General features: G+C 55.0%; 12 protein-coding genes across 12 annotated transcripts; 5 read left to right on the forward strand and 7 right to left on the reverse strand.

Annotated features, from left to right (window-relative positions):
- Positions 1-98: 98 nt before the first annotated feature.
- LTR77_010056 (uncharacterized protein) lies at positions 99-1,023 on the reverse strand (the record flags this gene model as incomplete). The annotated part of the gene is made up of 2 exons (XM_064807280.1): positions 99-637; positions 687-1,023. 2 exons carry the CDS (start codon positions 1,021-1,023, stop codon positions 99-101), a joined length of 876 nt encoding a protein of 291 aa, XP_064654653.1.
- Positions 1,024-2,485: 1,462 nt separating this feature from the next.
- LTR77_010057 (uncharacterized protein) lies at positions 2,486-4,388 on the forward strand (the record flags this gene model as incomplete). The annotated part of the gene is made up of 4 exons (XM_064807281.1): positions 2,486-2,511; positions 2,566-2,781; positions 2,848-3,578; positions 3,634-4,388. 4 exons carry the CDS (start codon positions 2,486-2,488, stop codon positions 4,386-4,388), a joined length of 1,728 nt encoding a protein of 575 aa, XP_064654654.1.
- Positions 4,389-5,959: 1,571 nt separating this feature from the next.
- Positions 5,960-8,999, reverse strand: LTR77_010058 (uncharacterized protein; the record flags this gene model as incomplete). Its single annotated transcript, XM_064807282.1, has 4 exons — positions 5,960-6,430; positions 6,514-7,049; positions 7,200-8,676; positions 8,835-8,999. 4 exons carry the CDS (start codon positions 8,997-8,999, stop codon positions 5,960-5,962), a joined length of 2,649 nt encoding a protein of 882 aa, XP_064654655.1.
- A 1,374-nt stretch (positions 9,000-10,373) lies between these two features.
- On the forward strand, positions 10,374-11,627 carry LTR77_010059 (uncharacterized protein; the record flags this gene model as incomplete). The annotated part of the gene is made up of 1 exon (XM_064807283.1): positions 10,374-11,627. One exon carries the CDS (start codon positions 10,374-10,376, stop codon positions 11,625-11,627), a length of 1,254 nt encoding a protein of 417 aa, XP_064654656.1.
- A 489-nt stretch (positions 11,628-12,116) lies between these two features.
- On the forward strand, positions 12,117-13,359 carry LTR77_010060 (uncharacterized protein; the record flags this gene model as incomplete). Its single annotated transcript, XM_064807284.1, has 3 exons — positions 12,117-12,768; positions 12,821-13,127; positions 13,182-13,359. The coding sequence occupies 3 exons, from the start codon at positions 12,117-12,119 to the stop codon at positions 13,357-13,359; spliced, it is 1,137 nt and encodes a 378-aa protein (XP_064654657.1).
- A 407-nt stretch (positions 13,360-13,766) lies between these two features.
- Positions 13,767-14,642, forward strand: LTR77_010061 (uncharacterized protein; the record flags this gene model as incomplete). The annotated part of the gene is made up of 2 exons (XM_064807285.1): positions 13,767-14,169; positions 14,227-14,642. The coding sequence occupies 2 exons, from the start codon at positions 13,767-13,769 to the stop codon at positions 14,640-14,642; spliced, it is 819 nt and encodes a 272-aa protein (XP_064654658.1).
- Positions 14,643-15,587: 945 nt separating this feature from the next.
- On the reverse strand, positions 15,588-17,249 carry LTR77_010062 (uncharacterized protein; the record flags this gene model as incomplete). The annotated part of the gene is made up of 8 exons (XM_064807286.1): positions 15,588-15,958; positions 16,017-16,098; positions 16,151-16,266; positions 16,329-16,361; positions 16,414-16,525; positions 16,587-16,857; positions 16,913-16,977; positions 17,028-17,249. The coding sequence occupies 8 exons, from the start codon at positions 17,247-17,249 to the stop codon at positions 15,588-15,590; spliced, it is 1,272 nt and encodes a 423-aa protein (XP_064654659.1).
- A 1,225-nt stretch (positions 17,250-18,474) lies between these two features.
- On the reverse strand, positions 18,475-19,529 carry LTR77_010063 (uncharacterized protein; the record flags this gene model as incomplete). The annotated part of the gene is made up of 3 exons (XM_064807287.1): positions 18,475-18,862; positions 18,913-19,229; positions 19,284-19,529. The coding sequence occupies 3 exons, from the start codon at positions 19,527-19,529 to the stop codon at positions 18,475-18,477; spliced, it is 951 nt and encodes a 316-aa protein (XP_064654660.1).
- A 550-nt stretch (positions 19,530-20,079) lies between these two features.
- EPT1 (Phosphotransferase) lies at positions 20,080-21,490 on the reverse strand (the record flags this gene model as incomplete). The annotated part of the gene is made up of 4 exons (XM_064807288.1): positions 20,080-20,156; positions 20,223-20,659; positions 20,713-21,385; positions 21,436-21,490. 4 exons carry the CDS (start codon positions 21,488-21,490, stop codon positions 20,080-20,082), a joined length of 1,242 nt encoding a protein of 413 aa, XP_064654661.1.
- Positions 21,491-21,808: 318 nt separating this feature from the next.
- LTR77_010065 (uncharacterized protein) lies at positions 21,809-22,909 on the reverse strand (the record flags this gene model as incomplete). Its single annotated transcript, XM_064807289.1, has 1 exon — positions 21,809-22,909. One exon carries the CDS (start codon positions 22,907-22,909, stop codon positions 21,809-21,811), a length of 1,101 nt encoding a protein of 366 aa, XP_064654662.1.
- A 225-nt stretch (positions 22,910-23,134) lies between these two features.
- On the reverse strand, positions 23,135-25,376 carry LTR77_010066 (uncharacterized protein; the record flags this gene model as incomplete). The annotated part of the gene is made up of 2 exons (XM_064807290.1): positions 23,135-24,881; positions 24,931-25,376. 2 exons carry the CDS (start codon positions 25,374-25,376, stop codon positions 23,135-23,137), a joined length of 2,193 nt encoding a protein of 730 aa, XP_064654663.1.
- A 381-nt stretch (positions 25,377-25,757) lies between these two features.
- Positions 25,758-26,751, forward strand: LTR77_010067 (uncharacterized protein; the record flags this gene model as incomplete). Its single annotated transcript, XM_064807291.1, has 2 exons — positions 25,758-25,812; positions 26,081-26,751. 2 exons carry the CDS (start codon positions 25,758-25,760, stop codon positions 26,749-26,751), a joined length of 726 nt encoding a protein of 241 aa, XP_064654664.1.
- Between the last annotated feature and the right edge of the window lie 214 nt (positions 26,752-26,965).

Consider the following 26,965-nt stretch of genomic DNA (forward strand, 5'->3'; position numbering starts at 1 on the left):
GTAGTCAGTACTTCAGCTAGAGCCTCGAATCGAAAGATGAAACCGTTTCCACAGCCTGCTGCGCTCAAAGGATGATCCTGGTCTGCAGATAAACTCCTTCACTGATGATACACCGGCGCCCCAGGACTCCACCCCACTGGACGAGACATCTGCCAGCTGTCGGTCTCCGTTCCATGCTGGCCACCATACTTCTGATCAATCGAAGCGTACAGCGTGAACCCATTCCTCTCCAGCACCTCGAACAACTCCAGACACAGCACCCTTGATACCATAGTCTCACCTCCTGAAGCTGCGAAGGGAGATCCGTTGAGCTTGATCTCGTAGGTCCCACTAACATGATAAGGTCGATGGGTCTGGATGTAGCCTTGCAAAGTGCGAATCATGTCCTGTACAACGCTCTCCGGCGCATCGATCAGTCGGATGCGGTCGCCTTTGCTGAACGTGCAGGAGAACCATTCGCGAGGCGCGGGTGGAGGGTCTTGATGGCGGAAGAAAAGGTTGTCCTTGTCGCCTGGCTTGCGTGAAATGTCGGTGGAGATGTACAGGACCCAGCCGTGGCTGTAGAGCGTTGCCATGATGCCTCGCGTGACCCGACGGGCGTGGATTGCGTCGTCGCCTGTGGGGCTCCAGGGGTAGCCTGTAGCACTATTAGTGATGTTCAATATCTGCTACAACACTGGAATCACCTCTAAGCTTGAATTCTACAGAGCCATGGTAGCCGCGCTCGTCTTGGATGCCATTAGGCCAGGTTTGCTGTAGAGTTGATCGGATGGCGGCCGTAATTTCAGGAGGCAGCCCCATCAGACGGATTCTGTCGCCCATGTGGAGCGAGACTGAGCCAAAGTTGGTTCGGAATGTTGGCTCTGGTCTCTCGTAGGGCCGGTTCGTCTCTTTACTGGTTGATGTCGGCCTGGCATTTGGTGGTGGACCATCGTATGCTGGCGGTGGAGGACGGGTGGAAGAGCCTGCTGTCGAAGATGCATCATCCTGACGGTGGAACTCGCCTTTGAGTCGGTCAAACATGGTGTTCTAAGCTGAGGCGCGCAGTAGTAGCGGCCTTATAGTATGTAGTGTGAAGCTCAAGCTAGAAAGCCAGTCAAAGTTGTCGTCGTAAGGTGTCCCTGCTGCTATAAGTGCCGCCGTTTTCAGAGCCCGACCAGATGTGGGTATACAGAATACCTGTACTCGCTCAGGCACTAACAGTGCCCTTCCTGCGGACATACGCCAAGAAAGGGTTGCATAGCCATCGGACAATCCATGGGCGGGTCTGGCGGGTCTACGGCTGGCCATCAGCCTTGCGCAGACTCGCTGTGCATATTCCCGTGATCCTTTCGAGGAGGCTGAGGTGAAGACTAGATCCGGTTGTTGCGTGAAGACGTGAAGACGCGATTTCACGTGCCGTCTTATGTAAGCCACTAAACCCGATTCAACGTGCCAGCACCAGCCTTCTTGCAACATTGCCCATCTTCTTCTTCGTGGTCAATATACCAACCGGACCAACACTTTGAGATCCCATAGGCCGCTGTAGCTGAGTTCGCGGTACGAAAGCATTGATGGGATCATCGCAGATACATCTATGAAATGGCCGGCTTTCAGCTCCTCTCGAGCCTGCCGACAGAGTTACTTCAAGACGTCCTAGAGCGTCTGGATCACAAAGGTCTCTCCCAACTCAATTTAACCTCACGCTGGTCATACGAACGAGCCACTCCGATCATCTGGAGGGATATAGAGCTCAAAGATCGCTCGGGACACCATTCCGATCACCAGAATGTACCCGACGAACACGATGACACGCCACTCCTTCGAAAGCTACTCATATTGGCACAGTAAGTACTGGCACAGGCACTCATGAGTTTTTCAATGGACTAATAATCCCCAGGAAGCCGTGGATTGCGGAGCAGGTACAGACGATAACGCACCGCTGCCATTTACCTCCCCCTTCTCTCTTCACAGACCTGCCAGACACCCCGTTCACTGGCATCACATTGTCATGCGATCCCAGAACCACCGAGTTAGTCCGTATAGCCATCTCACAGATGCCAAGGGTGCATACTCTACGTATGTGGCCATCCTTTTGAGGAATGATATGGCCGAGACGTTCTTCCTGACCTTATTTACAGGCATTATCAACGGCCATCTCAATCTCAACGACGCACTGGTTCGTTGCTTGTTCGATCGCAGACGCCGGAAGAGTAATCCAGTACGCCGTCTATGGCTCGAGAACTGTCACATAAGTCCTGCCGCCTATCTGCCACCTTCCTGCAATCCTCTAGGCCTACCACAAGACCTGAACTTCAACGGATTGGAAAGTATACGTTTCCGTCGCCTTCCTCTGCGGTCAGCGAAGCCGTCTGAGTTTGTTCACAGCTCACAAGGTTATGTACATGCCCGTGGTGCAATTCTACCCAGGTTCGTAGCCTTGAATGACGGCGTCGGCGGGTTCTATACCGCTTGCATCAACAACCCCTCGATGGAAGTCCTCGCCATGTCTCCCTCCCCCTTGGAAGGAGAGTAAGTACAGCATCTTTTTAATCTAAGCGTGACGAGCTTACCATTACGTTCCAGAGAAGACGACCACAACATTTCTCTCGAAGATCTTCTGCGGGATCCCCAACACTGGGATGACAGCATCTACTCGCAGCTCGAGCAGGACGCTACTCCACCACCCGAAGCTTTCGGACCATATCAAACACAAACAAGTCGTGAGCGGGCGGAGCAATTGCGTCTTAGCCGTGCCGACCTGAGTCCCAGCGGAAGTACCGTACTCAATGTCCAATCCTGGTGAGTTTGCTCCAACATGCCCGCTCGTATCGTTAAACGAAAGCCGTTTGACAGGGACTTATGCAGTAATCATTTCGAAATTCCTTCATCCGCACGCGTGGCGGTCAACATGCTCACCAGCTCCTGCTCAACACTAACAAGCATCTGCCTCGACTGGATTATGACGGCACCATCAGACAGACAGGAAGAGATCACCGTTGAATATCCGGAATGGCTGAAAATGTATCTTGACTTCTTCCGGCTCCGCTTCCCTCGCTTGAAAGCTCTCCAATTCCGCAACAACTGTGATCCTGACACAAGGCAGCCGGAGGGTCTTTACTTGTTGGATCGGTCACAGGCGAAACGGCCTAATGTGCAGAGTGCAAGCGAGACGGATACTGCCCGGGCGGATTTCAGCGGTCTTGACACTGTATGTCTAGACTTCATGGAGGCACATACCGGACTCCAGTGTTTAGCATGGCCGATGGACACCTTCTTCTCCGCGAATGGACCGTCTGCGGATGTTGCTCCCGGAATAGACGCCATCATTGACCGCCTCAGCCAGTCACTGCTGGATCTACGGGTCGATGCAATGTTCCGACTCCGTGGCACGCCTGCGACTGATAGCCACCAGTGTCCAGATGCGGCTGCAAGTGCGCGTCGACGGCAATTCATCGAAAAGTTCGCTTCGCGAATGACCAAGCTTGAGAGCATCAAGATCGAGGGTGGTGTTCCCCGGGATGAGCGAAGGGAGACCGTTCGTGCTCTACATGCATGTCCGCTCAAGAAGATCGTAATGATCGGCGTCTCCAGTCAACGTAAGTAAATGATGCTTCGTCTGTGACGGCGTCGCTGATACTGATGTTCTTTCAGTCGGCAACACATGGGGCGCCCGTGGCCGCGATCTCGGTGAACACATCTCAAGCTTTGACGCTCGAGACCTCGAGGTTGAAGACAAAGACACCGTCTTCGCCCTCGGCTCCAAAGATCCCTGCACTCCACCACCAGACTTCGACTTCGAACCTTCATACGGCTGGTCAGGCTCGGCGCCCATGCTTCAAACCCTCGCCTCGTACCACCGAAACACAGTCACCGAGCTCAAATTCTGCGGCTACAGCGGCGCAGCGATCCTTTTCCAGCCAACACCCATCACCACCCCCTTCCTCGCCTCACTGAAGCACTTCCACAACCTCGAATCCCTCATCATATCCACCTGGCTCTCCACAACCTTCGAGGGCGCCCGAAGAGACGACGAAGTGATCAGATTCTGGATCGATTCTCGCTCCCCTTCCAGCACGGCTATTGCGCGCTTCAACCCCACCGACGACGACGAAGAGGAAGGCAGTTGGGCGAAGGAGCTCCGCACGAAGTTCGCGCCAGATGCGTTGGCGAGGAGGGCGAGGAGTTTCATCGGGCCTTTTTTGAGCGAGAATGTGAAGACGAGAAAGGGTGGGTGTCATGTGAGGATCAGTATTTGTATTGGTGAGGCCGGCGGGATTTTCGACATGGATATGAGGGTTGGAAGTGGAAGGGACGGGGAGGATGTTTGTTTGGGGTATGAGGGCCCGAGGGAGGAGTTGGAGGAGGGGCGGAGGAGGGCGAAGTTAGAGAATCGGAGGTGGTTTTGAGATTGTGGAAAGGTTTGACGTTGGCCGTCGCCGCTACAGTTGCGTGTTGCCTGTCGAGCTTCTGCAGTGGGAGACGGCTGCGACGGGCTACGCTGGCTGTAGTTGAGGCCAGGTCATTTCGGCGGAGAAGCTGCGGTTAGTTGGTTTCAACCTTCCCATGATCCGGACGAGTCTCATGTCATTACACTTGCACTCGCTGCTGCTCCCACGACGGCGCTTTGGTAAGTCCAAGCCAGTGAGATATCCTTGACCCTTACGGCCACTCAGTACACATTGTTCGGCGGTCCCCGCGCAGGACGTGCTCATGTACAGATGTACAACTGCTCATGACAGCTCCCCCGGCGGTATGACTACGAGCATCAGCACTTCTCGGCTGTTCTCGAGAGCTTGCTGATGACTTATGGTTGCGCTTCTCTATTCACGAACAGGTCACTTCGGAAAGGCATCCCTGTGTGTCCGTCGACGTCGTCTAGGAACATGAGAGTTCTGGTACGCGGCCCATTGGTATCAATTAGTCTTGGCCAGGCCTTTGCCATATTCATGCCGCACTGGTCCCCTTCATACGCGACATCTACTCGGAGAGACACAGATTTCGATCGCCGTCTCTGCAATCACTCAACCTGGGCGGTGTAGATGACGTCCAACTTCACGTTCACAGCTGAAGAATGCAGAGACAGACATGGGCTGCTGGAGGACCTGTTCGCTTGACGTTTAACACTACAAACCGCCGCCGCAAAGCTGGCCACCACCATTCTGTCAGCCACGGACTCCAGCGTCGAAGGGACAGCTGGATACACCTGGAACGCCGTTATAAGCGCTGCGCAAGACCGACCGGCAGAGCATAAAAAAATGTTGGAGCTTCTGGTTTGCTTGTCCAGGCTCCCAACTCCTCGGGATGGACACGGAAATGCACTGGAACTGTATGGATTGAAATTTTGGTCGGACTTGCCTACTTTTGGCTGGTGCATCAACGAGGTCTGGAACTGTATGAACCCATCCATCTAGAAAGACGCAGATTTGATCTAGCTGACAACGAAAGCTCTCGACATACCTTTACCTGGCGATCCCGAACGCCAGGTTGTAATCAATCAATTCATCCATGCCAATGAGTTCGTCGCTAAGCTCACTGGAACGGGAGTGGAGGCCCTAGATTTCGACCTCTACGGACTTTACACCTTTCGCGACGCTCTCGAGACGTCTCAAACCGATAGAATGTTGAGCAATGATCTCGACGCAATGGTCCCGGCAGCAGCCGCCTGGATCGCCGCGTTAGGCTCAGAGATATATCATTGAGACAAGGATTTTAAAGGCCCCCCGCCCAAAGCAGCGCCGGGCAGTGGTGGATTACTTTGGAATGGGAAGCACGGGTTCTGTCCTGAGCGGTGGGCCTTGTGGCGGAGGCGCTTTGGAGAGCTTGGGAGTACTGAAGAGCTGAATGAGAAATTGCAGTTGATAGCGGCGGAAGCGGAGCGCAGGATGGCGGAGGTCGAGAGATCCAGAGAATGAGATGTGAAGTTGGTTGTCTATCATCCTACCCCCGGCCATAATTGTATCATCAGCCGACGAGCTTGCTACCCCGTGAAGTGCCAGAACACCGTAGTGGCAGCCAACGCTTGCACCGTAGTGAGCCAAGTGCCAATAGCCACACCAGTAGGGTTATCATGAAGCACACATGCAGAAATGGCAGCCAGCCCACCGCTCAGAAGCAGTATTATCAAGTTGACACATGCCAGTATCATCCAGTTCCGTTCCTCAACAATCTCCAGTCCCCAGCCCTTCTTCAGCCTCTCGGTTGACCAGTAGAAGGACGCTCCATGGAGCTGAGGGAGACGTGTGATCCAAATGCGCGACTTGTCACACAAATGCGGCTTGTGGAAGTAATGGTTGAAGGTGCGAGAGTCGATTGAAGGCTCGTCCATGGGCATTGGATCGAATGAGTAACTGTGATCGCGTGCGTCATAGATGGTCGGCATACACGAGCGCTGCATGATGCTCACAGTGGGCGGATCGCCAGTTGATTTAGCCAGCTGATCCTTGCGGAACTAATCGTCAGCAGTGTCAGCTATTTGGGCCTGAAGAAGGTCGCTAGTGAGGGAATGCTATGAAGTTTCGGAGGGAAACGTACGCTGATAGTGCCACCGCCAATTGCCTTTCGATATGCGAATCTACAGAGCAAATGGGCCGGCTTTCTGACCGAATAGTACTTCTCGCTCATCTCACTGAAGACACTATGGTCTGTTTTATCTTCCGAAATATTGATTTCTGCAAGCGCAAAGGTATCCGGTCCAGACGGAAAGCAGACTTCTAGCCACTTCTTACTTGGTGCCGCGGTGGTAGTGCTATTGCCAATGGGGTTGCCAGGCGAAATAACAGGAGCCCGAGCAGGGAGAGCCGGTAGAGTACTCGCAGGTGCCGTACCACATGACGATACAGGACCCAGTTTAAAGGACGGACCAGGTGATGAGTGTAGTTGGGTGGTAGCACCCGAGGAGTTGGTCGGAATTTGTTGCAGAGCTGGGCCGCAGATGATTCGACCACCCAGTTCCATAGCGAGGGCACGCAGTGATCCCGGAGTGCCCTCAAGATAATCGCCATACAGTAAGTCGCCGCAGGACTTCGAAGCATTAGCATGGGCTATGCAGACGAACGATCTCATGGGACCTACACAAGTCCACTCAACGCGGCTGTGACCACGTCGACATCTTGGTCGCATGGCCCGACGCAAGCTTAGCACGCTCTGCCCGAGAAATCCCAGTAGATTCGTCATAGTTAAAATAAGACAAGGTGGCAGAGTTTCCACAAATGCCTTACTTCGTAAACCGGGCTCTGATGTCTGTAGCATGAGTGCTTTAATGAGATCTGGATTTTCTGCGGGCATTTTGATGGTGACATCCGGCGCTGTGTTGTCTTCGATTGTTGTACTGTCTTCGATTGCTGTACTCCCTTCGAACCTTTTGTTGTCTTCGATAGCTGTACTCCCTTCGAACCTTTTGTTGTCTTCGATAGCTGTACGGTCTTCGATCGGTGTATCTCGCTGGATGACTGTCTCTTCTTGTGCCTGCTCGCCTTCGACGTCTTCCTGGTTAGAAGCTGTCTCGCTCAACATTGTAAGCGTTCCATCATCGGTTGGATCAGCCTCTCTAGCAGTCTCATATTCGACCAGACCTTCGCCATATCCCCTGATCTGGCCAGATGGGTCACGGTCTGGGATGACTGGAGAGGAGTCGTCCTTAGGCTCTTCACTGCCAACGCGGTCTGGTCTTTCGATGCGTGACCTGATGACGGAATCCACTGTTTCCAATCCTTCCAGAAGTCTTGTGGCCTTGTGTTTGCTGTCAGCCCTTTCGTGGGCAAACCAAGGATTGCTGCGCTCAAAACCCACCGCAGCTCCCCAGGTCTCGCTGGACAGGAAGCTCGCCACAGCCTTAGCCTGCCCCCATGGAAGCACGAGGTCACCAAACTGGAACACTGCCGATTTGGCAAAATCGATGTCATTAGATTTGAGAGCACTATCCCGAGCAGCGGGTGGGAAGAGCTGGAGCACGTGGTTCCACGCAGTCGGTTCCGTTCGTAGTTTCAAGTCGATCGGTGATACTGCCGGTCCTGGATCGCCGCAGCCAACGCTCGCTAAGAGCGAGATCAGTGATGTGGTAGCCACATTCCCCTCGCTGCTATCCCCAGCCCAGACAATCGTGCGTACAGCACGGTTGTGGATAAGGCCGATCGCTCTATTCTGAGCACTTTTCTCAGGCACATTGCTCGAATCGATGCATAGTTCTTCAACCCATATTACACGAGGCGCGTCTGAGAGCCGTAGAGATCGCAAAGCCCCTGCAAGGGACGGACTAACCTCCAAAAAGCTGTTTTCGCCAATGTAGATAGCTTCCGTTCCCTCAAGCGAACCTTTTTCCGGCTTTCCGTGTACACTTCCGCGAACGAGGTCTGCCCAAGCACATGAGACAGCGTCGTACTGTGGTACATCTTCCACTAGGTCTGCTATGCGGAATTGGCACATCAATGATTCATGTCGATGACTGGCCGCTTGAAGAACGAGCAGCCTGATGGGAACTTTCGGTCCTTGAAGATACCACGCCTGCGTAACCGGGGTGCTTGAGTAGTCGTATGTCACGACCTCGCCGAGCTCCAGCCGGGCCTCCAGTCTCTGGTCAAGATAGCGCTGGCGAGCTTTTGGCCGCCCTTGTGAAATGGGAAAGCTCAAAACGTGAGCAACCTCGTCGCGAGGGTGTTCTTGCTGAGGCGTAGAGCTCGTCTTCGCAGGGTGCCGCGTCTGTATTACCGGAGTACTTGAGAAGTCATACTCCGCAAGATCGCTAGGGTCCAGTCGTGTTCCCGATCTATCGTCAAGATAACGTAGGCCCGAGGGAAGAGGCATAGACCTAGAGTCCGGAACTCCAATTCTTGGAACATTGATGATCTCGAACTCACGTGGTCCCGGGCATGCCAAGAGGACATGGCTCTCATTGTGGAATCCATTTGGCTTTCGAACGCATCGGCCACAAAAGTCCGTCGGGCATTGCGAGCAGCGATATCGTATACCCTTGATGGGACGTCCAGAGTCAAAGCACAAGTCGCCTTCGCAGTACACTCCATGGTGCGTTACAAGTGAAGGATCTTCACCCCAAGGGTCTTCAGGACCAGTCAAAGGTAGTTTTCGCACTGGATTCAGAATGGGATATTCATGGGCTTTCTGTTTCGATGCCGACATGACATGTACGGCGAAGGCTGTTGTGTCGGCTTCTCATATAAAGGTCGACGGCGAGAATATAGACCAAGGAATTTGGGAGTGCACGAGGGTGTCCGCCTTTGAGAAGAGATGTCTTCACCGAGAAATAATGCGACAGCAGAAGGCTGTCTACAGCCCTTGATGGCCTTTGGGACGTACCGTTTCAATTGTTCGAATTGGCACAGATTGTGGCGGCTGAGTGCGGACTGCGGACTCAGGCAAAGATAAGGCTGCCAACGATGAGCAAGCGACGACTCAGGAACTCATATGTACGCTCAGCCTTTTTCCTGTCGAGCGAAGAAGAGGCCACCATGCAGCTCAGCAGCAGAAGGGTCTGAACACATAACATAAGAAGGGTCCGACTTGCCTGCTGAACATGCAGTCAATCTCGCTGGTGTGAGGAGAAGCCAGTGTCTGGGTTGTTCGCGGAAGAGAAACTGCTTACGGCTTTTGCAAGCATTATGTGGTCTGTCGATTCGACAGCATGCAGGTCCTGCTTCCATCTAGCTTTGAGTCGACTCGCTTCGTGTGCAGGACCGGTGGTGTGATCACTGGGGCCGCCTTTGTATCCGCATCGTCTGCTTTTGCTTTTCCGTTGCTTGCGTCCTGTTACTCCGCCTCTCTGGTACCTAAGTACATCCTATTGATCTGGAGCTCCACATGTGGCCAGCGGCAGAGCTCACGAGGCAGACGCAGATGCTCACACCTTTACTAGCTCCATCTGGCGCAGCCCACATCACGACTGAAGAAGCAGCTCGAGGACATGTCGAGGCGTCCAGGCGTACAATATCTACGCGAACAATGTAGCAACGACAGCTAGCGAACGCAATCGAAGATCGAAGTGACGTGCTCTCCTCCAACTCCACCATCTCCGAATCCAGCCTAGCGTCTTCACGGAATGTCAACGGCAGCGCATGAATCACCAACAAAAACTTCCATCTTGACAGCCGGCAGCATCACCAATGCATGCGAGCGCGCGTGGATTACTGCGCGATGTTCCGCTCAGGCTGGGAGGCGGAAAAGGCGTTGCGGCGGCGCGGGGCTGTGTACGCCAGCGGCGTGATGGGGCGAGGGGGTTTAAAGATGCTGTGAACGCCTCGAGTGGGAAGATGTTGATGGGGGCTGCATATGGTCGGAGCTGGGTTGGGTATGGTGTAAGACAGGTCCATTCATTCACTTCTCAGGGGCTTGGATCCTTGTCATCACCGCTATGTACCCAACCAACTCCTCGGGTTATCGTCATGTCGCCACACTCCAGATCTCTGGCAGCCCAACGCCGCGGGATGTCCGACCGCGGGACTCAGTACGAAGCCGTTGTTGTGGGAGCTGGACCTGCTGGGATCACTTGCGTTGGTAATTTACTGGAACGAAAGCTTTCACCGATATTATGGGTCGACGATGCCTTTGATGGTGGTCGGGTAAACCGCCTATATCGCGAGGTGCCTTCGAATACCAAGGTGAAGACGTTTTTGGATTTTGCAGAAGCGTTGACGCCGTTCCGGGAGATTGTTTCTGCTGGCGGGAAGCAGGAGGGCCGGATGCGGGAGCTCAAGGGCGTGGATCCGGAGAAGGGGTGTAAGTTGGGGATGGCGGCGGATATGTGTTTGGCGTTGACGGAGGGGCTAAGGGGCCTGCCGGGGGTGGTTGCGACGAAGGGGCGTTTGGAGGAGGGAACATTGGATGAGAATCCGAGATCGCCTAGTCAATGGGTAGTGAAGGTCAGAGAAGGTGGCGATGCGGTGACGAGTGTTCGGACGAAAAGGCTGGTCCTGTGTACTGGTGCTTCGCCTACTATCGAGCCTCTACCTGTAGAGCTGCAGAATTCCCGGCCACTGGAGCTGGACACAGCACTCTCGCCCACAAGACTATCTTCCGCCCTCTCATCGCAGTCCCCCCTCAATGTCGCAGTTATTGGCGCCTCTCACTCCGCTATCCTGGTTCTAATGAACCTCTACCACCTCGCCTCTTCCAGCAAACCAGACCTCCGCATCCGCTGGCTGACTCGCCATAGTCTTCGCTATGCCGAATATATGGACGGCTGGATCCTTCGCGATAACACCGGCCTCAAAGGGGAAGCAGCCGAATGGGCCCGCCAGAACCTCGAACCCGAGACATTTAAGCAAAGCGATGTGAGCAACTTCATCAAACGCATCGACTACGAAGCCGGCGACGAAGAAGGCACGTACGAAGAGAACCTACAAGGCTGCCAGTTCTACGTTCAAGCCATCGGATATCGCCCTGATCCTCTTCCGAAGCTGAAGACTAGGGGCGGGAAGGAGATTACGCCGTACTTTGACAACGAGCGAGGGACGTTTACGTATGTCAAGGAGAGCGAGGGCGGGAGCGTTGGGGATCTTGCGAGGTTGCCGGGGCTATATGGTGGTGGAATTGCGTTTCCGGAGAGGGTGGTGGATCCGAGGGGGAATGTTGAGCATGCGGTCGGGTTCTGGAAGTTCATGAAGTTTGTGCAGAGGGTGAGTCCGGGGTGGAACTGAGGTGGAGTGGCAAGTGTCTTTCCGAGGATGCATAGCGGGTAGAGGCGTGATACAGACGGATGATTAGAATTGTGTAGATGGATCCATCCTGTCAACCTCTCACATGAACAGGCTGCTCCTGGTTGCTGGTCACGTGGTCGTCAAATAGAGTTTAGCTCGAACGTTCCCCGCACTTTCCTTGCATAGGTCGAGCTCCTCTTTCTCGCTAAGGTGACTGCAGTAGGTAGTAGACAGCGGCTCGGGTGGTGCTCTTGAACGAACGAAAGAGGAGGAACGTACCTGGACACCTACACTGCTACCTGTTAGCTCTACGACTCTACATCCACCACCGGAAAGGACCAATCAATTCGACTCTATTCGTACACCAGCAGCGACATCAGCAAACTTGCACCACATTCCTTCACCACACCATCAGCACTCCTCGGCCCGCCAGGCTTCCAGCAACCTCCGCAGTGTCCGGCTCAGTGAGAACTCTGGTACTCGCCCAGCATGTTCTCCCGGCGCGCCGTCACGCGAGTCACCACCCTCACCCCTTCCACCCCCCTCGCTCGCCCCTTTAGCAGCGCCCAATGGCTCCAGCGCGCACCCGCCCTCTCCGACATCCAACCCAACAACGCCGCGCCCTTCGACCAGAAGCAAAAGGAGTTCCGGGACAACCTCTCCTCAGAGGTCAAGAAGCAGCGGGAAGCAGAACGTTCGTTGAGAGACACCACCCGCGCTAAGTCGTCTTCTACTTCCAGCACTTCTTCTTCTTCTCGTGATGCTGTTGCACCTGACAATGCCGTGACCCCGCAACCTGATGAAGGTCTAGGCTCACTATCGACTGTTACAGGTGAAGCTGCGCGCCAGCAGGACGATGCGAGCAGCAAGAAGAAGCCCGGCTCGGGGCGACTCAGCAACCTCATCTACGGTACCGAAGAGGGGAGGGAGATGGATCGCGATATCGAGCGGAGCTTCAGTCAGGTGCTGGCGCGTGGAAAGTACGTGCACAGCATAGTGTTTCACGAAGTGAAGCCGGACAAGGTGGATGAGTATGTGGACCTCGTGGGTGGGTGGTACCCGAGGATGGCCAGCATGCCTGAGAACAAGGTGCACCTTGTGGGCAGCTGGAGGACTGAGGTGGGAGAGTGCGATACGTTCGGTAGGTCACCCTAACTTCGCTGCGTTTGAGATCTTGCTGACGCGACGCACAGTCCACATCTGGGAGTACCAACGCTACGAAGGCTACCACGCGTCCCTCCACAACATCCAGCACCACCCTGAGTTCCCCGAGTTTGACCGCAAGCTCAAGACACTCATTCATAGCAAGAAGACCTCACTCATGCAAGAGTTCCGCTTCTGGCCCACCACACCGCCACGTCAACTCGGCGGCGTCTTTGAGCTGCGATCCTACACACTCCACCCGGGCAACCTGCTCGAGTGGGAGACGCATTGGCAGAAGGGTCTTGCGGCGCGTAGGGAAGTGATGGAAGGTGTCGGGGCGTGGTTCGTGCAGATCGGGTATGCACTGCTTCCCCGTCTATCTATACGTCTCGTTTGCTGACATCTCCACAGCGACCTCAACATGGTCCACCACCTATGGCAGTTTGCCGACCTCGAAGAGCGGAGAGCGCGTCGCGAGCAGAGCTGGAGCGTTCCCGGCTGGGGAGAAACTGTGCACAAGACCGTGCCGCTCATCCAGACGATGAAGAGTCGCATCATGGTGCCGATGCCGTGGAGCCCGATTGCTTGAGCGGACCTTGAGCGAGGAGACAAGCACGCAAGCGCATATGCATAAGAGTCATGGTACGGAGATGGAGGGATTGCTTTTATCGTGCAGCAACGACAGCGGCTGCATTCTCATCTGTCCGGGCATTGAGAGGAGTATGGCGGTTTAGCGAGCATCCGCTGGGAGGGCACTGATATCCTAGCGAGCAGCATCACACAGTGGTCTAGATAAGCTGGCAAATGACACGTTTGAGGTCGAATTATGGTGTGTCCAGAGCTTTAAGGTTGTTTCGTGACTGTATTTGGAAAGGCAAGAGCGAACCTGAGCTGCGTCATGTGATTGTCCCAGAATGGAAGGTTCACAACAGAAACAACCGAACTTCCACTCTACATCTATTCTCTTATATTAGCATATCGGACACCAACAGAACCATGGACCCCCAGACAGCACTCAACGAACTCCAACAACACCGCGACCTCTCCATCCTCACCGTCTCCGCACCCTACCTGACACCCGACCCCGCCCTCCCCCAACGCCCTTCGGCCGACTCTACCACTTCCGATCGCGACAACACATCACCATCCCTCCTGGCCGCCGACTTAACACACTACCGCGACCTCTTCTCGAAACTGCGCTTCTCGTACGTCGAGCAAGTTACTAAAGAACGTTTTCTCCGCGCCATCACCGCGCAAGAGCCGGATTTCGTGGATGCGAGCGAGAATGCTGAGTTGGAGGAGAAGTTGAGGGGAGAGAAGGCGGGGTTGAAGGAGAAGAAGGAGGAGGTTAGGGCGTTGGTGGGAGAGTTGGAGGGAGAGGGCAGGAGGTTGGCGGGACGTGAGTGTTACGCTCCATTAACGTGATGATGCTGGGTTGCTGACGCGTTGGGTACAGGATATGAGAACGTGCGACTACAGACGACGCAGCTGGAGTCACTGCCCGCCGAGAATGACAAGCTAGAACGAACACTCAACACCCTCCGCGCCACCCAAGCCCCACGATCATCCAACCCCTCCCTATCCCTCCCGCTGCAACCGACCCTAGACCTCCTCCAGGAGCGCGAAGCAGAGCTCGAAAGCCTAGACCGACAGATCGAGACACTACGCGCCGCGCTCCCGCAGAAGCAGGCGCAGGTCGCGGGTTTGAAGGATGAGGTCAACATGTTGAATGTGAAGAAGATCAAGGCCGTGGAGGAGGCGCAGGAGGCGAGGCGGAGACGGGAGGGTGGGGTGGGTGGGGATGAGATGGAAGAGAGGGGGAGGTGGCTCAGGGGTGTTGAGGGAGGGTTGAGGGGGATGCTTGAGGTTTGAATGGGATCGGGGAAAGAGTGGCGTTCTGGACTGTGGGGAACAGGAGATACCCTCGGGATGCGTTATGGGAAGGCGTTATGGATACCGCGCTTATTTGAGGGTGCTGAGCTGCCCTAGGCCTTAGGAACAGTACTCCGGGTGATGTTGAAGTTTTTGGCGACTCTTGGTAGCGTACAAAGACTATTGAAACCCGCCTTACACAGCTCCAACGCACGCTCATCTAACCTACCACTAAGCGTCGATTCGCTGGCCTCCAACGACGCAACCCTCAGTCCGCTGCTGCATGTTACGATCTGGCACTCATTTGTGGCCTGCGCTCCGGAGATGGTGTGCCACGCATCGACTGATTGGACCTCACCAAGATGCAAATTCCTCCATACTCGACCCAAGACGCCTGGCAAACCGCAGTGTGATCGTTGCCCAACCACGGCCGGCTAATCTGTCACTATAGCTATTCAAGTAGCCATTGACTGCACCTTGACCAGCCTCGGGATCCGCGAACTCGATCGCAGTGGAGCGTTCCCACCACTCGCTCGATATGTGCGGACATCTCGTGGAGCGCCGTATAGTTCTCCGAGGCAGGAACGAGATCACTATCTGACCGCAAGCGGGATAGCAGGCGATTCTGTTTCAGAGAACGAGGCAGGACCTTATTGCCTTTTCTTCAGGAATGCGGCCATGCTACGTGCATGAACCGCAAGTCGTTCGTTTCTCATGGCGTTTGTCATGCCATTGCGGTGACAACAGGAAGAAAGAAAATTAAACACCAGCAGATCTGGTGGTTGTTGGGGTTAGACAGCTGTGGTACACGCGGCGCAGGAGGAAGACGCATTGCTCTAAATGTTCTGGTCAAGCAGGCTTCTCACCGTATGTACAGGTATTTCGGCCCATCACATCCACCACTATCAAATTCGAGAGCTACAACGACCAGCTCACTCCACTACCTCACGACTGAATCGCCCCCTTCGCCACCTTTGCATTCGGTCCCCCATAGAACGAGAAACCAGGGCACGCAGTAAGCGCACTGGTGTTCACGCTCCCGATACTCGCACAGTTCAGACCACTCGTCAACCCATTCAGAGTCTTCGTCAGCGGCGCCAACGCCACACTTCCGAGCCCAGTCAAGCCAGGTAGTTCGGCCTTCGCGAACTCGGACGCGAAGCAGACAGGGTTGGAGGCGGCTTGGTTGGCGGTGTAGGCGCCGTTGGAGAGAGTATCAGCGTCGATGGCGTTGAAAGAGTCGACTTTGCCTTGGTTGCAGCCGACGGAGAGGATCTCGGGCTGGGTTTCGGCGAAGTAGAGGACGTCGGTGTTGACTGGGAATCGCGTTAGTCGATGTTGATGAGGGGAGTCTGGGGGGAAGGAATGGCTTACAGTATGGGATGGTGTAGGCGTCGGCCGTGTTGCGCTTGTACCAGTTATCAGGGATACGTTCATGTCCGAAGGTCCACTTGGGCTGTTATGTTGTCAGCAAGAGAAGGATTGAAGGGGCGTATGGGCTCGCTTACGTTGTCGTCGGATCCGGAGATGGCCATGAAGCTCTTCAGCGTGTTCTTGTCAAGGATGCCTTCGGGATATTCTTCGGACTTGTTCGACATGAAGCGATAGATGAAGGTATAGGCCGCTGAAGAGAGGTAAGAAGGTCAGCTATGTCTTACAGCATTGACAAGGTTGATCGGCACTTACCTTGAGACACCAGGATACCAGTGAAAGGTCCGTCTACGAAGCATTAGCAAGTTACCCAACGGCTCCCGACATCGAAAAGACTTACAAACGTATTTAGGATTCTTGTCGATGCTCTCCTGAAAGCGCTTGCCGCGGAAGTCTCTCAGGACATCAAGATTGTAGTTGGGCTGTTCAGCATCGGCCTGCATGTCGTAAAGCTGCAAGACAGTAAGCATGAATGCCACACAGCAGGTATTGGTACAGGAAGAAGATGCATACCTCCTTGAATTGCGAAAGGACGAGCTTCCCAATACTGCCGTACTGGTACAGATCGCCCTTCAACGGCGAGCTGTCACCCTCATAATTGCCATGGCTGCCGCCAATGCCGGTGTGTGGCTTGCCGCCAACTGACCAGGACAGAAGGTTGCCGTCGACAACCGCGCCGAAGGTAGCGAGGAAGGTGGCAAGGTCGACTCCCATGCCGTACACGCTGGTGACTGCATCGATGTACTGGGTGATGGTTGCTTTGCCATTGTGGGGGAGGTAGCCGCTAAGGGATGTCAGTGTGGACCTCTTCAACAGCAGGAATGGCGTTGGAGACGTACTGGTTTGCCAAAGCATTCAGACCCGGACATTCACCACGCTCGTCGTTTGGACCAGGAGCAACCCACTGTACCGACGGTCAGCATGTACTCAGGGACGTGCATTCATTTCACCAACCTTGTGGGCGCCGGTGGTGCTGATGCGCTGGGCTTTAGCGTCGAACGGCGGTGGAACCAACGGCATCGCGCCAGCACCCTGCGGCGGGTCGACTGCCCTCTTCTTGAGCTGCTGTGCTTCCTCGTATGCGCGAGCAGCGAGAGGTGCCGTCATCTTGTCCATGTTGGGGAACGCAGCAACGTTCCCGGCCAGGAAAGCCGTAATCAATGCGGTGGTCTTCATGCTGAACAATGCTGCTTCAACCCAAAAATTCACAAATCCTGAGAGTCAACCTTCCACAACCTTCGCGAGAGAACCTGTGTGTATAAGTACCCCCCCGTCAACCCATCCTAACAAATACTCTCTCTCCCTAGGACCGGTAATACACTCAACACTATTGGTCAAACCCATGGTGTACCAGAATACACCGAGGCATTGGGACAATTTCCTTAGATGCAGTTTGCAAGACATGCCATCCTAAAGCTTCCACGGGCCCAGATGCGGCAGTCTGGCAGGGTCAGAGTCCGGGGAGGCGTCCATGTCTGGCATGGTGGCCGCGGCAATAGTCCTGAGGAACGGGAGGATCGCCATTTTGAACGTAGATCGTTGTGACAGTTTGCTGGAAGGAGTTTAGGCTATGTCAAATATGGTTCAGGACGTTAGTCGTCGAGGTGGGGGAGGCAATCTGACGAGGTGGCTGTTGTGTTGGAGTCTGTCCTCTCGCGAAGGTGTCATCCGTACGCTGTGTCTGGCTGTTGACGTGCTGGTGTTGTTGTGGTTGTGAAGTCTGATGCAGAAGGTCTTTAACCCGGAATGACGGGATGAAGAGAACGGGAGATGTGCACACCCCTGTGCATCTCCTCCAACACCACAAATGAAGATGCGGAGAAAGTGGAATCAGCTGTCGTCTGAGTGGCTTGATCGAAGCTTAAAGCAATATGCTTAACGGCGATCATTGCAGATCACCGAGGCTGTTCTCCTGTCCTGTCGAGCCTCTTGCCTGCGCCGACATGAATGATGTCTCTTGGAGTGGCCGTCACGACGACGCTTGGAAGGCCGGCTTGTCAATACATGTCAGTCATTGACGATGTTGCTAGTCATCTCGAAGGTGTGAACAATGCTTCCAGCCGGTGTAAGGCTGTAAGGCAGCACAGAAAAGTCGCAGCGCCACGGAGAAGTCCAGCCTCGACAAGTCGATGGAACCGTCGACAGCAGTCTCTGGCACTCAAGTCTCCCAGGTAGGCTACATCCGCTAGCAGAGATACAGCAACTCAGAAGTATGATAGTGGTTGTCTGAACCGAGGCGTTCGGTTTGCACGGTGCTGCTCATGTACCATCGCGCGCGGGCCCCGAGGAGGCATCTCCTGCTCGACAACAGATAAGGTCTAGAACCTGGCTCAATTTCGGAATGCCAGCTCGCAAACGTTGATTCTGGAGAAGTATTTCTCGGCCACATCACGCGCAGAAATCATTTCCTGTGAGCAGCTCCAAATCCAACAAGCCTGAAATCATACTCCAGCTCAAACTCCGCCTTCTCATCCCCGTTTCTCTGCTTGAAATCAACCACCAAGCTATCCTTCACCGCAAACACAGTATCATTATCGATATATTCATCCCTCCGATCGAAAATCTGCGTCACCAACGGCTTGTACCCCTCCGCCGACAAGATGAAATGGATATGTGCTGGACGGTACGGATGGCGATCTAGCAGTTCCAGCAGCTGACCTCCAGGTCCGTCGAGCGGGATGGGGTATCTCGTCGGGCGGAGGCAGTAGAAGTGGTAGGAGCCGTCGTCGTTCGTGTAGAAGCGGCCGCGGAGGTTCATGTCCGGCTGCGAGGGGTCTTGGTTTTCGTACCTACGACGGTTAGTCTTTTCAATGACGCAGACTTTCAGTTTCGTACTTACAGCCCATTACTCCCAGTGTGCCAGACATCGATCTCCGCGTTGGCGATCGGCTTGCCAGTGTCGAAGTCCAACGCCTTGCCGTGCACAAGTGCACGCTCGCCATCGTCAGAGTTCTGAACGATGGACTCGCCCATCTTATAGATAGGTGCATCTTTTCGCCAGAAAGGTCCCAGGACAGCTGTGGCGGTTGGCAGGTCGTGCGCTTCGCTGACGACTTTATGTGTGATCTCATCAACCAGCGTTTCAATGCCGAGGACGTCGAGGAGCAGCAGGCCTTCGTTGCGCTTCTCGTCGGACATCTGACCTGCTCGATTGAGCTGCACCGACGATGTTAGCCCAAAATGTTGAACTGCAACGGAAAGGAGCCGTACCATATCAACGCCAGCCATAAATTCGGTCACCGTGATCTCGTTCTCCCGGCAGAAGTCGTGCATGTGTCGGATCAAGCTGGCGACGACACTCTTCACCCGCGGATTCGTCTTTGGCCCAGTGGCATTGATCACGCTGTCCGTAAAGTCGGGATCAAACCGCGAGCTCCCATTGGTCGTGTCACCATTGATGCGTAAACCATTCTCTTGTGGAACATGGCCGACCGGTTGCTCTCCGTTGGCCGACATGGTCGATGATGCTCCAAGAGGAACCTGTAGATGCGTGTCACTTGCTCGCTGCGAGAAGACCACGTCTCTGATGGACGTGACAAGTAGCTTTATGGTATCGAGCTACGCAGCCAAGGTCAGTCCGTCAGCTCGCGAAGCATGCAGTTGGAGGAAGCGAATGCGGGTTGGAGAATGCTGGTAACTTGCCATAGCGCTCTATTTGTCCTATTACATCCTTCTCCCTGGTGGGCACTGATTGATGATCCTACGAGCGTCGCGTCAGAGCGAAGCACGGTGTACTGCACATGTAAGCACGTATGCAGAAGCATAGCACTTGCGGGGCATCTGGAAACAGAGGTTGGAGACCCTGGGGCTGGAACTAGCAGCACAGCAGCTTCCGGAATGGGTACCTGCCGTCAGCCGTTAAGAAGTTCGGGAACAAAGCGGCGAGATGCCAACTCTTCGCCAACCTGGAAAGCATTGACTGCAAATGGGAGTAATGCGCGCGGCGGCGGAATTAAAGCTGCGCATGGCAGGTTGCAATTCAGAAGCTTCGTAATCCTATGACCGTTCATTTGCCCTTCTTCTGCGTCGCAGCCTGCTCTGACTCCTCGGTTGCGGGATGCTTGATAGTCAAACACCAAATATCTGCGGAGGTACAAGTCAGCATGATCACGTCGAGCAGGAGGGGGCAACGGCAGAGGTCCAACTCACCCAAATAATCGCAAATTGTAACAATGACATCCACCACAAAGCTACCGTATACACCCACCGCAAACCCTAGGCATGTAAACATGAACGCGACCTGGTAGATGTCGCTCCCCAGCGCACTCGGCCAGCCAAAGCCAAGATACTGCTGAAGCACAGGACCCACGGAATCAACAACGCCGTAGATGAGCGGCAAGGCGATGATGTTCTGGTACGGAAAATCTAGAATGACCAGATGGGCGGTGATGATCTGACCGACACTGTAGGCGTTGATGAGGCCAACGTAGAAGACGAACGGCACGAGATGGTTGTGCAAAATACTCGGCTGGAGCATCAAGTATGATATGATCAGGACCCAGGAGCCGGCGAAGGGGAGGAGGCCGGTGAGTGCGACACGGGCTTGTTCTCCACGAGCGCGGCGAGTTTTCATGACGTTGCGGGCGCTGGTGCGAGCTTGTCAGTATTGAAAGCTTGTGGGGAAGGGCAAAAAACGTACCTCTCGATGGTGTTGAAAACAAGCACAATGCCACCGTACAGCATGTAGAAGTCACCAAAGTCAGCTTCCCAGGCCTGCGCCGGAATCCAGCTGTACTGGGGCACGCCGAGCGTCTGCAGCATCGATTGCTGCCAGTACCAGCCTCCACCTTTGACAGCTGTGATCGCGTACACGATGCACAGCGTCAAGATACCTTCCACAGGCCCGGAGACGAGGCCAAGCGTAAGCGTCTTGGTATGGTACTCGTCCCAGGTCTGAACGTAGAACGTCAGCAGACTCGCAAGTAACACCAACACAGTCCTCCACCCCTGCCCAAACTTCATCGTCGCAGCAAACAGCAGAACCTCTAGGCTCGTGTTCAGCGCATCAACCCCGTGATCGAAAAGCTCGCCCAGCGGTCCAGACTGCTTCGTGCGCCTCGCCTGAGAGCCATCAATCGCATCGAAAGTCTGGTACAGAAACAGCCCAATGGCCCAGGAAGCGTATACCCAGCGCGGGCACTCCTGGTCCAGATTTGGCGTGTAATAGAGCATAGTCAAGATGTTGGCGAGGACGAAGCCGAATCCAGAGAGCGTGATGGCGTTGGGGGCCATCCACATGGGGAAGAGTTTGATGACTTGGGACCACCAGTAGGGCTTGAGGATGTACTGGGAGAGGAGACTGCGGTCGACGCCTGCTACATGTTAGCATTGGGCATAGCTGGTGTTGTTGGGGAGTTTGTACTCGAGTACTTGTAGGCCTTTAGGCCGGGAAGCTGGTCCTGGCGGATGTAGACCATCGTGGCGGTTGGCACGCCTGTGTACGCGGTCCGATGGCAGTAAGTGGGTGTTCTGTTTTTACTGTGCCGTTGTGTTGTTAAATCACAACTCAAGGTTTGTGTCTTCGAAATTCCAAGTTTTGGACGCGAGGCGCCACTGCCCTGAGGCTCTGGCAAACAATTCTCGCCAAAAGTCGTGGCAGCAAAGTCAATATGACATGCACCATTCCACGGTCGTTTCAGTGCGATTCTGTTTCTACGAATGGATCTAACCAAGAGTAATGCGCCTGCTCCAACAAGCGACCACTGGCAATACGAGCGCCGCCTTGCCAGACCTCATCAATCCAACTTCAACCTGGCCCACGCCGCCTTAACATCCACCCTTCCCTTCCCATCCGCAACCTTCCCCCGATCCCACTCTCTCCCCTCCCCCTTCTTCCGCCACCTCATATCCTCCACCCCCTTCTCCCCACCCTCATCCCTCTGCCCAAGCAACCCACTGCTCTTCTCCCATTTCCCAACCTCCTCCTCGGAGAACCCAGCAGCGCGTAATCGCTCGCCACCTTGAACACGCCATTTGGCCCTATCACGTAAAGCTTCGAGCGCCATATCCCAGTCATCTCGTTGTCTGTCGTTGTCGGAGAGCTCGACGTCAGTTTTGGGGTTGTAGGAGGGGTTGAAGCGGGCGTCAATTGAAGAGATAGGGTTGTTTGCACCGCGGCCGCGAGGGCGGATCTTGGGTGCTGGCTTGGGCCCGATGATGTCTTGTAGGGGGTCTGAGTCGTAGTCTTTTTGTTGCCCCAGTCTGTCGCCTTCCCGGCTGTTGTGTTGTCTGCGTGGAGAGCGTGATCTCGCGGAGTCGCTCGAGGTAGATCTCCTTCGTTGCTTGCCCTTGCGATCGGTATACCGCCGCTTCTCGTCCCCAGTGCGCCGTCTATCATGCCTCAGCCGCCGCTCACCCTCGTCCCTGTCCTCCCGACTACGCTGCCTCCTCTGCGGGCGCTCTTCGTTTTTCTCAGCAGCCCTCGCCTCTGCACGCCTCCCATCCTTCCGGCCATTCCTCTCCCCCAAGCCGTTCAGCACCCCAGCCCATCTTCCTGCCCTCTCACCTTTCCTCCGCTTTCCTCCTCTACCTTCCCTCCCACCTCTCTCCTCATGGTCATCCTCTCTAATCCTCTTCACCCCCGCATCCTTCCTCAATCCCCTCAGCCTTTCCCGCGCATCCTCTTCCTCCTTCGCCTTAAGCGCCGAGTTATGCCTATCAGTATCCCTGACCAGATTCTTCAAGAAGCGCGTGTTAGGTTTGGGAGCATTGGCGTTGCGTGGTCGAGTAGATGGGAGCAGAGAGCTGGAGGTAGTGTAGCGCTTCTTGTTGGCTTCGGCGTCGCGGCCAAGGAGGGAGATTACGTAGTCGTCGTCTAGAGCTTCGCCTGCGGGCATGATATGTGGTGCGTTGGTAGTGATGCTGAGGTATGGATGCTGGTGTGGGAAGAGGAAGTGATTGTTGCCGATTGCACTTTCTGGACAACTTCACATGAAAGTGGGGTGACGCTGTAAAGTCGTGGTGAAAACTTGAACGCCTACGAGGTTGTGAGACATTCAGAGCATTGCTACGAGGTACCATTGGCATCATATATAACGTATAACCCATCCATTCGTCGATCCTCAAGCCCCGCGTCTCGAAGTAGCTGTACTCATGAGCGTGATCTTCTTCCCTTTCTTGCCCTTCTTGCCGCCACCGACAGGTGCCCTAGCTTGTGTTTCAGTCTCCAGACTGACACCTCCCACGTCGTCAGCCAGCTGATCGCGTTGGTCGAGCAGGTCTCTCTCCCAGTCTTGCAACCAGCCGTCATCCTGATCTGGTCGCAGCTCGTCGTCACGCGGAAGAGTAGCGTTGAGGTCAGGACTTGCAGGCGTCACTGCTGCAGTACCCCAGACTGTGCGATGTGCTGTGGGAGAGGTGGATGGCGAGGCGAGTGAAGTGAAACCAGATGTTGTCCGGTTAGCCCAAGGAGGCGATGTGGCGATGGCGTCGGAGGTGGGTTCAGATCCAGCCATGGAGCCGAGCGCGGGGAGGCCTTCTCCCGACATGAAGTCACTGGGAACTGAAGGTCGCTTTCTTCGAATGGCGGCCAGTTCGCGCTCCTCAGCCCTCTCGATCCTGATACGGTCTTTCTCCTCCCTCGCCTCCTTCTCGTCGTGCCGCTTGCGCCTCCTCTCGAGCATCGGCTTGAATTCAGCTAGGATATGTGGTGGTACGAGATCGGTCCAGTCGCACTCCAAGAAGCCAACCTCGCAGCCATACGGCAGATGCGCCAAGTACTTGACCCGCTTTCGAAGGTCATCGTCGACGATGTGGCCTGAAGACACACGCTCTACGCGTGGAAGAATGCTTGAAGGGAATGTGGTGTAAGACCCAAACGCCGCCTTGAGTATCCGGATGTCCAAAGGCGATAGGTAATAATGCAATAGTGCTTGGTAGAAGAGGTATTCTGCAGGCTGCGGCTTCTCGAACTGCCGTTGCCGCATCTCCTGCAACGTTCGCGGTACTGCGCTCACATTTGCAGGCGTTTGTGCATTTGGCTGTTCTGTTGCCTCCATTCTGGGGATGGCTGGGCTTGTTTCCGTATGCTTCTGCAGGTACCAGTCCGGAACATCTTCATCGTCCTCGCGGAACTCAATGGGCGGCCGCTCAGGTACTGTCATCTCCTGCTCAGGCTTCTTCGGCTGCTCTGGAGGATTACCAATGCCCTTCACCTTCGCTTTCGCTTCGTTGAGCATGCGTATGGCTCGGCCAGTCCATTCGGCGTCCTCACCAAACATTAACTCATCCTCCTTTTGCAACATCTCGATTGCCTCGATTGCCTCGTCGTACTGCTGCACCATGTAATCCTCGCTGCCCCTCATTACACGGGCATAGTCCATGACTTCAGCAGCGAAGTACCACGGGATGAAGTCGCCCTTCGGCACAGTCTCCGCGCTTTCGCGTGGCATGGCCAACGTTTGTCCGGGTCTTCTCCTCAACAAACGCAGAACGACATCGCCGCCCTCTCGTGGTGGGTCGCTTTCCTGCCCAACATACCATCTGACTGGCCTTGTCTCGGACACGTAAATGCTGTCCCAGCAGATCGGACATTTCTTCCATCGAGCCTTCTTTTCTGGTGGAGGGCCGTTCCCGTCGTCCGAGTGCATGTAGCGGATCAGACATGGCATACAGAAGATGTGGCCACACTTCGCCATTCGAGGTGCGGTGGGATCGCCGAGACAGATGGGGCAGGAAGCCGCCTGGCTCTTCTCGGAGGCGATGATCTGGAGCACGTTTTGCCAATCCAGGTGAACGTCTGCATCTTCAGCCTGCACTTGATAGTCGCCGCGTGGGTCCACTATGAAGCGGTAGTTGGCGTGGATGTACCTACAGGTGTCAGAACCTCTTGTAAACCCCATCTGCTCAAACCACCTACCTCGCCTTATCGACCGAATGATAGCCACTCCCCAGACCCCACGTCGGATTGGATCTCCCACCCCTCCTCGGTCCATTGTAGCTGTGTCGGTGGTACTGCTGCTGCTGGTTCGGTCGTGGCGGCAGCGAAAAGTTCATGAGATGCGTAATGGACGTCTGTCCCTTCCGGCCGTGTGGATTCTGCATACTGAACAACTCAGCCTCTGCATCCTCATCCAACGCTCTAAACTTCTTCCCCGCCTTGTGCTTCGCTTTGCTGTTCTGGACGTTGCGTGGTGCCGCGTTGGAGCGCGCGTTGCCACTGCCGCTTCCGCTCCGCCGCTGGCCGCTGTCGTTGGAGAAGAACTGCTGAGTCACCGATGCCGCGGGGCTACTTTGTCCGGAGGGAGGGGGCGCTTTCGACGATGAGGCGGCTGCTTTGGATGCGATGCCGGGCGGCTGCGACATGTCGGCGGAGGAGTTGATGACGTGTGAGCGGTGGGCTGCAGTCAAGCAGTTCCGCACGTCAGGAGATGCCTAGCAGTGGGCCGGTGCGATGTTGGGACGTAGTTGGAGTTGTATAGAAGTCGAGTGGTCCAGACGACGTCCCAAAGTGGGAGAAGTCTGAGGGAGAAGGAGAGTGAGGTTCGGATGCAGTGATGACTCGACGAGGGGCAGGACCTGCCAAGACCTGATCGAAACTATCAACAGCTCCGGCTTTGTTTGAGCTCCAAGTTCTTACACTACCGCTGACTGAACAGCTCATTGATCCAGCGTAAAAGACTGTCGATCGCACAAACTGAATCTGGCGTCTTCATAGTCCATACGACACCGACTTCGTCCGCCATCATGCTGATCAACGAGTCCCACAAAGATGTTAAGACCCAAGCAGGAGGCGACATGCGTAGGCATCTTATTTGACCTCCTTCTCGGGAACGGCGGCATTCTGACCGCAAAGGCTAGGTGTATTTCTGTTCCATCCATCCATACCAGTAAGCGAGGAGAGACGCTCACCGGGCATGATGTCGGTGTCAAGCTGCGAGTAATTGCTGAGTCCAACAGAACTTCCCTAAGGCGAAGTTCCCGGGCGTCGTAATCTTCTCAGAGATCTACCAATACGTCTTCCCATCGATTGAGCAGAGGAGATCTCGATGATTGACACCTCCCAACAGTTACTGGCCCCGTAGCACGCTTTGCCCGCCAAATCGCCGGGCATGGCTACATCGTCGCCGCCCCTTCTTCATACCACGAGTTCACCGGCCCCGAACCGCTCGCGTACGACGGACCTGGCACCGACAGTGGCAACGCCTGGAAAGTCGAGAAGAAGCTCTCCGCCTACGATGAAGACGCAACCCTCAGCATCGACATGCTCATGAATCTCGAGACCTGTAACGGCCGCATTGGAGCCACTGGGATGTGTCTGGGCGGTCACCTTGCATACCGCTGTGCTCTCGACCCTCGCGTTCGTGCTGCTGTCTGCTACTTCGCTACCGACATTCACTCGCACTCTCTGGGCGCTGGCAAGAACGACGACAGCCTCGCCCGTGCTAAAGATATCAAGGGCGAGCTGGTGATGATCTTTGGCAAGCGAGACAACCATGTACCACCAGAAGGCAGAGACTTGATCCGCAAGACGCTCCACGATGTCGGAGTGACCTTCTCCTTCTACGAAGTGGCCTGGGCGCAGCATGCGTTCATCAGAGACGAGTTGAGCAAGGGAAGGTACGATCCGGCCATTGCGGGGATTTGCTTCGAGATGTTGCTGGAGTTGTTCGGCAGGACGTTGAGCAGCAACTTGGGACCACGGGAGGGCGGTGATGGGGAGGTAGAGGATGTCTGCTAATATGCATGCTGCCACAAGCTGCCTCAGTGACCGAACGATACGGGTGATACGCCTTGCGTTCGGCACAACGTCAATACTTGCTGCGAACATGGAACAATTGAACGACTCATGGAGTATCTAGCAGCCGTAGTCAGACATTGTGAGCGGACCAGAATGAACAGCCTGCTACATACCAGAGACTACAGAACCATCGCAGCGAGTTGTATCCAGCTCA

This window comes from Saxophila tyrrhenica, assembly GCF_035928015.1.
Source record: "Saxophila tyrrhenica strain CCFEE 5935 chromosome Unknown scaffold_20, whole genome shotgun sequence".
Lineage (NCBI taxonomy): Eukaryota > Fungi > Ascomycota > Dothideomycetes > Mycosphaerellales > Extremaceae > Saxophila > Saxophila tyrrhenica.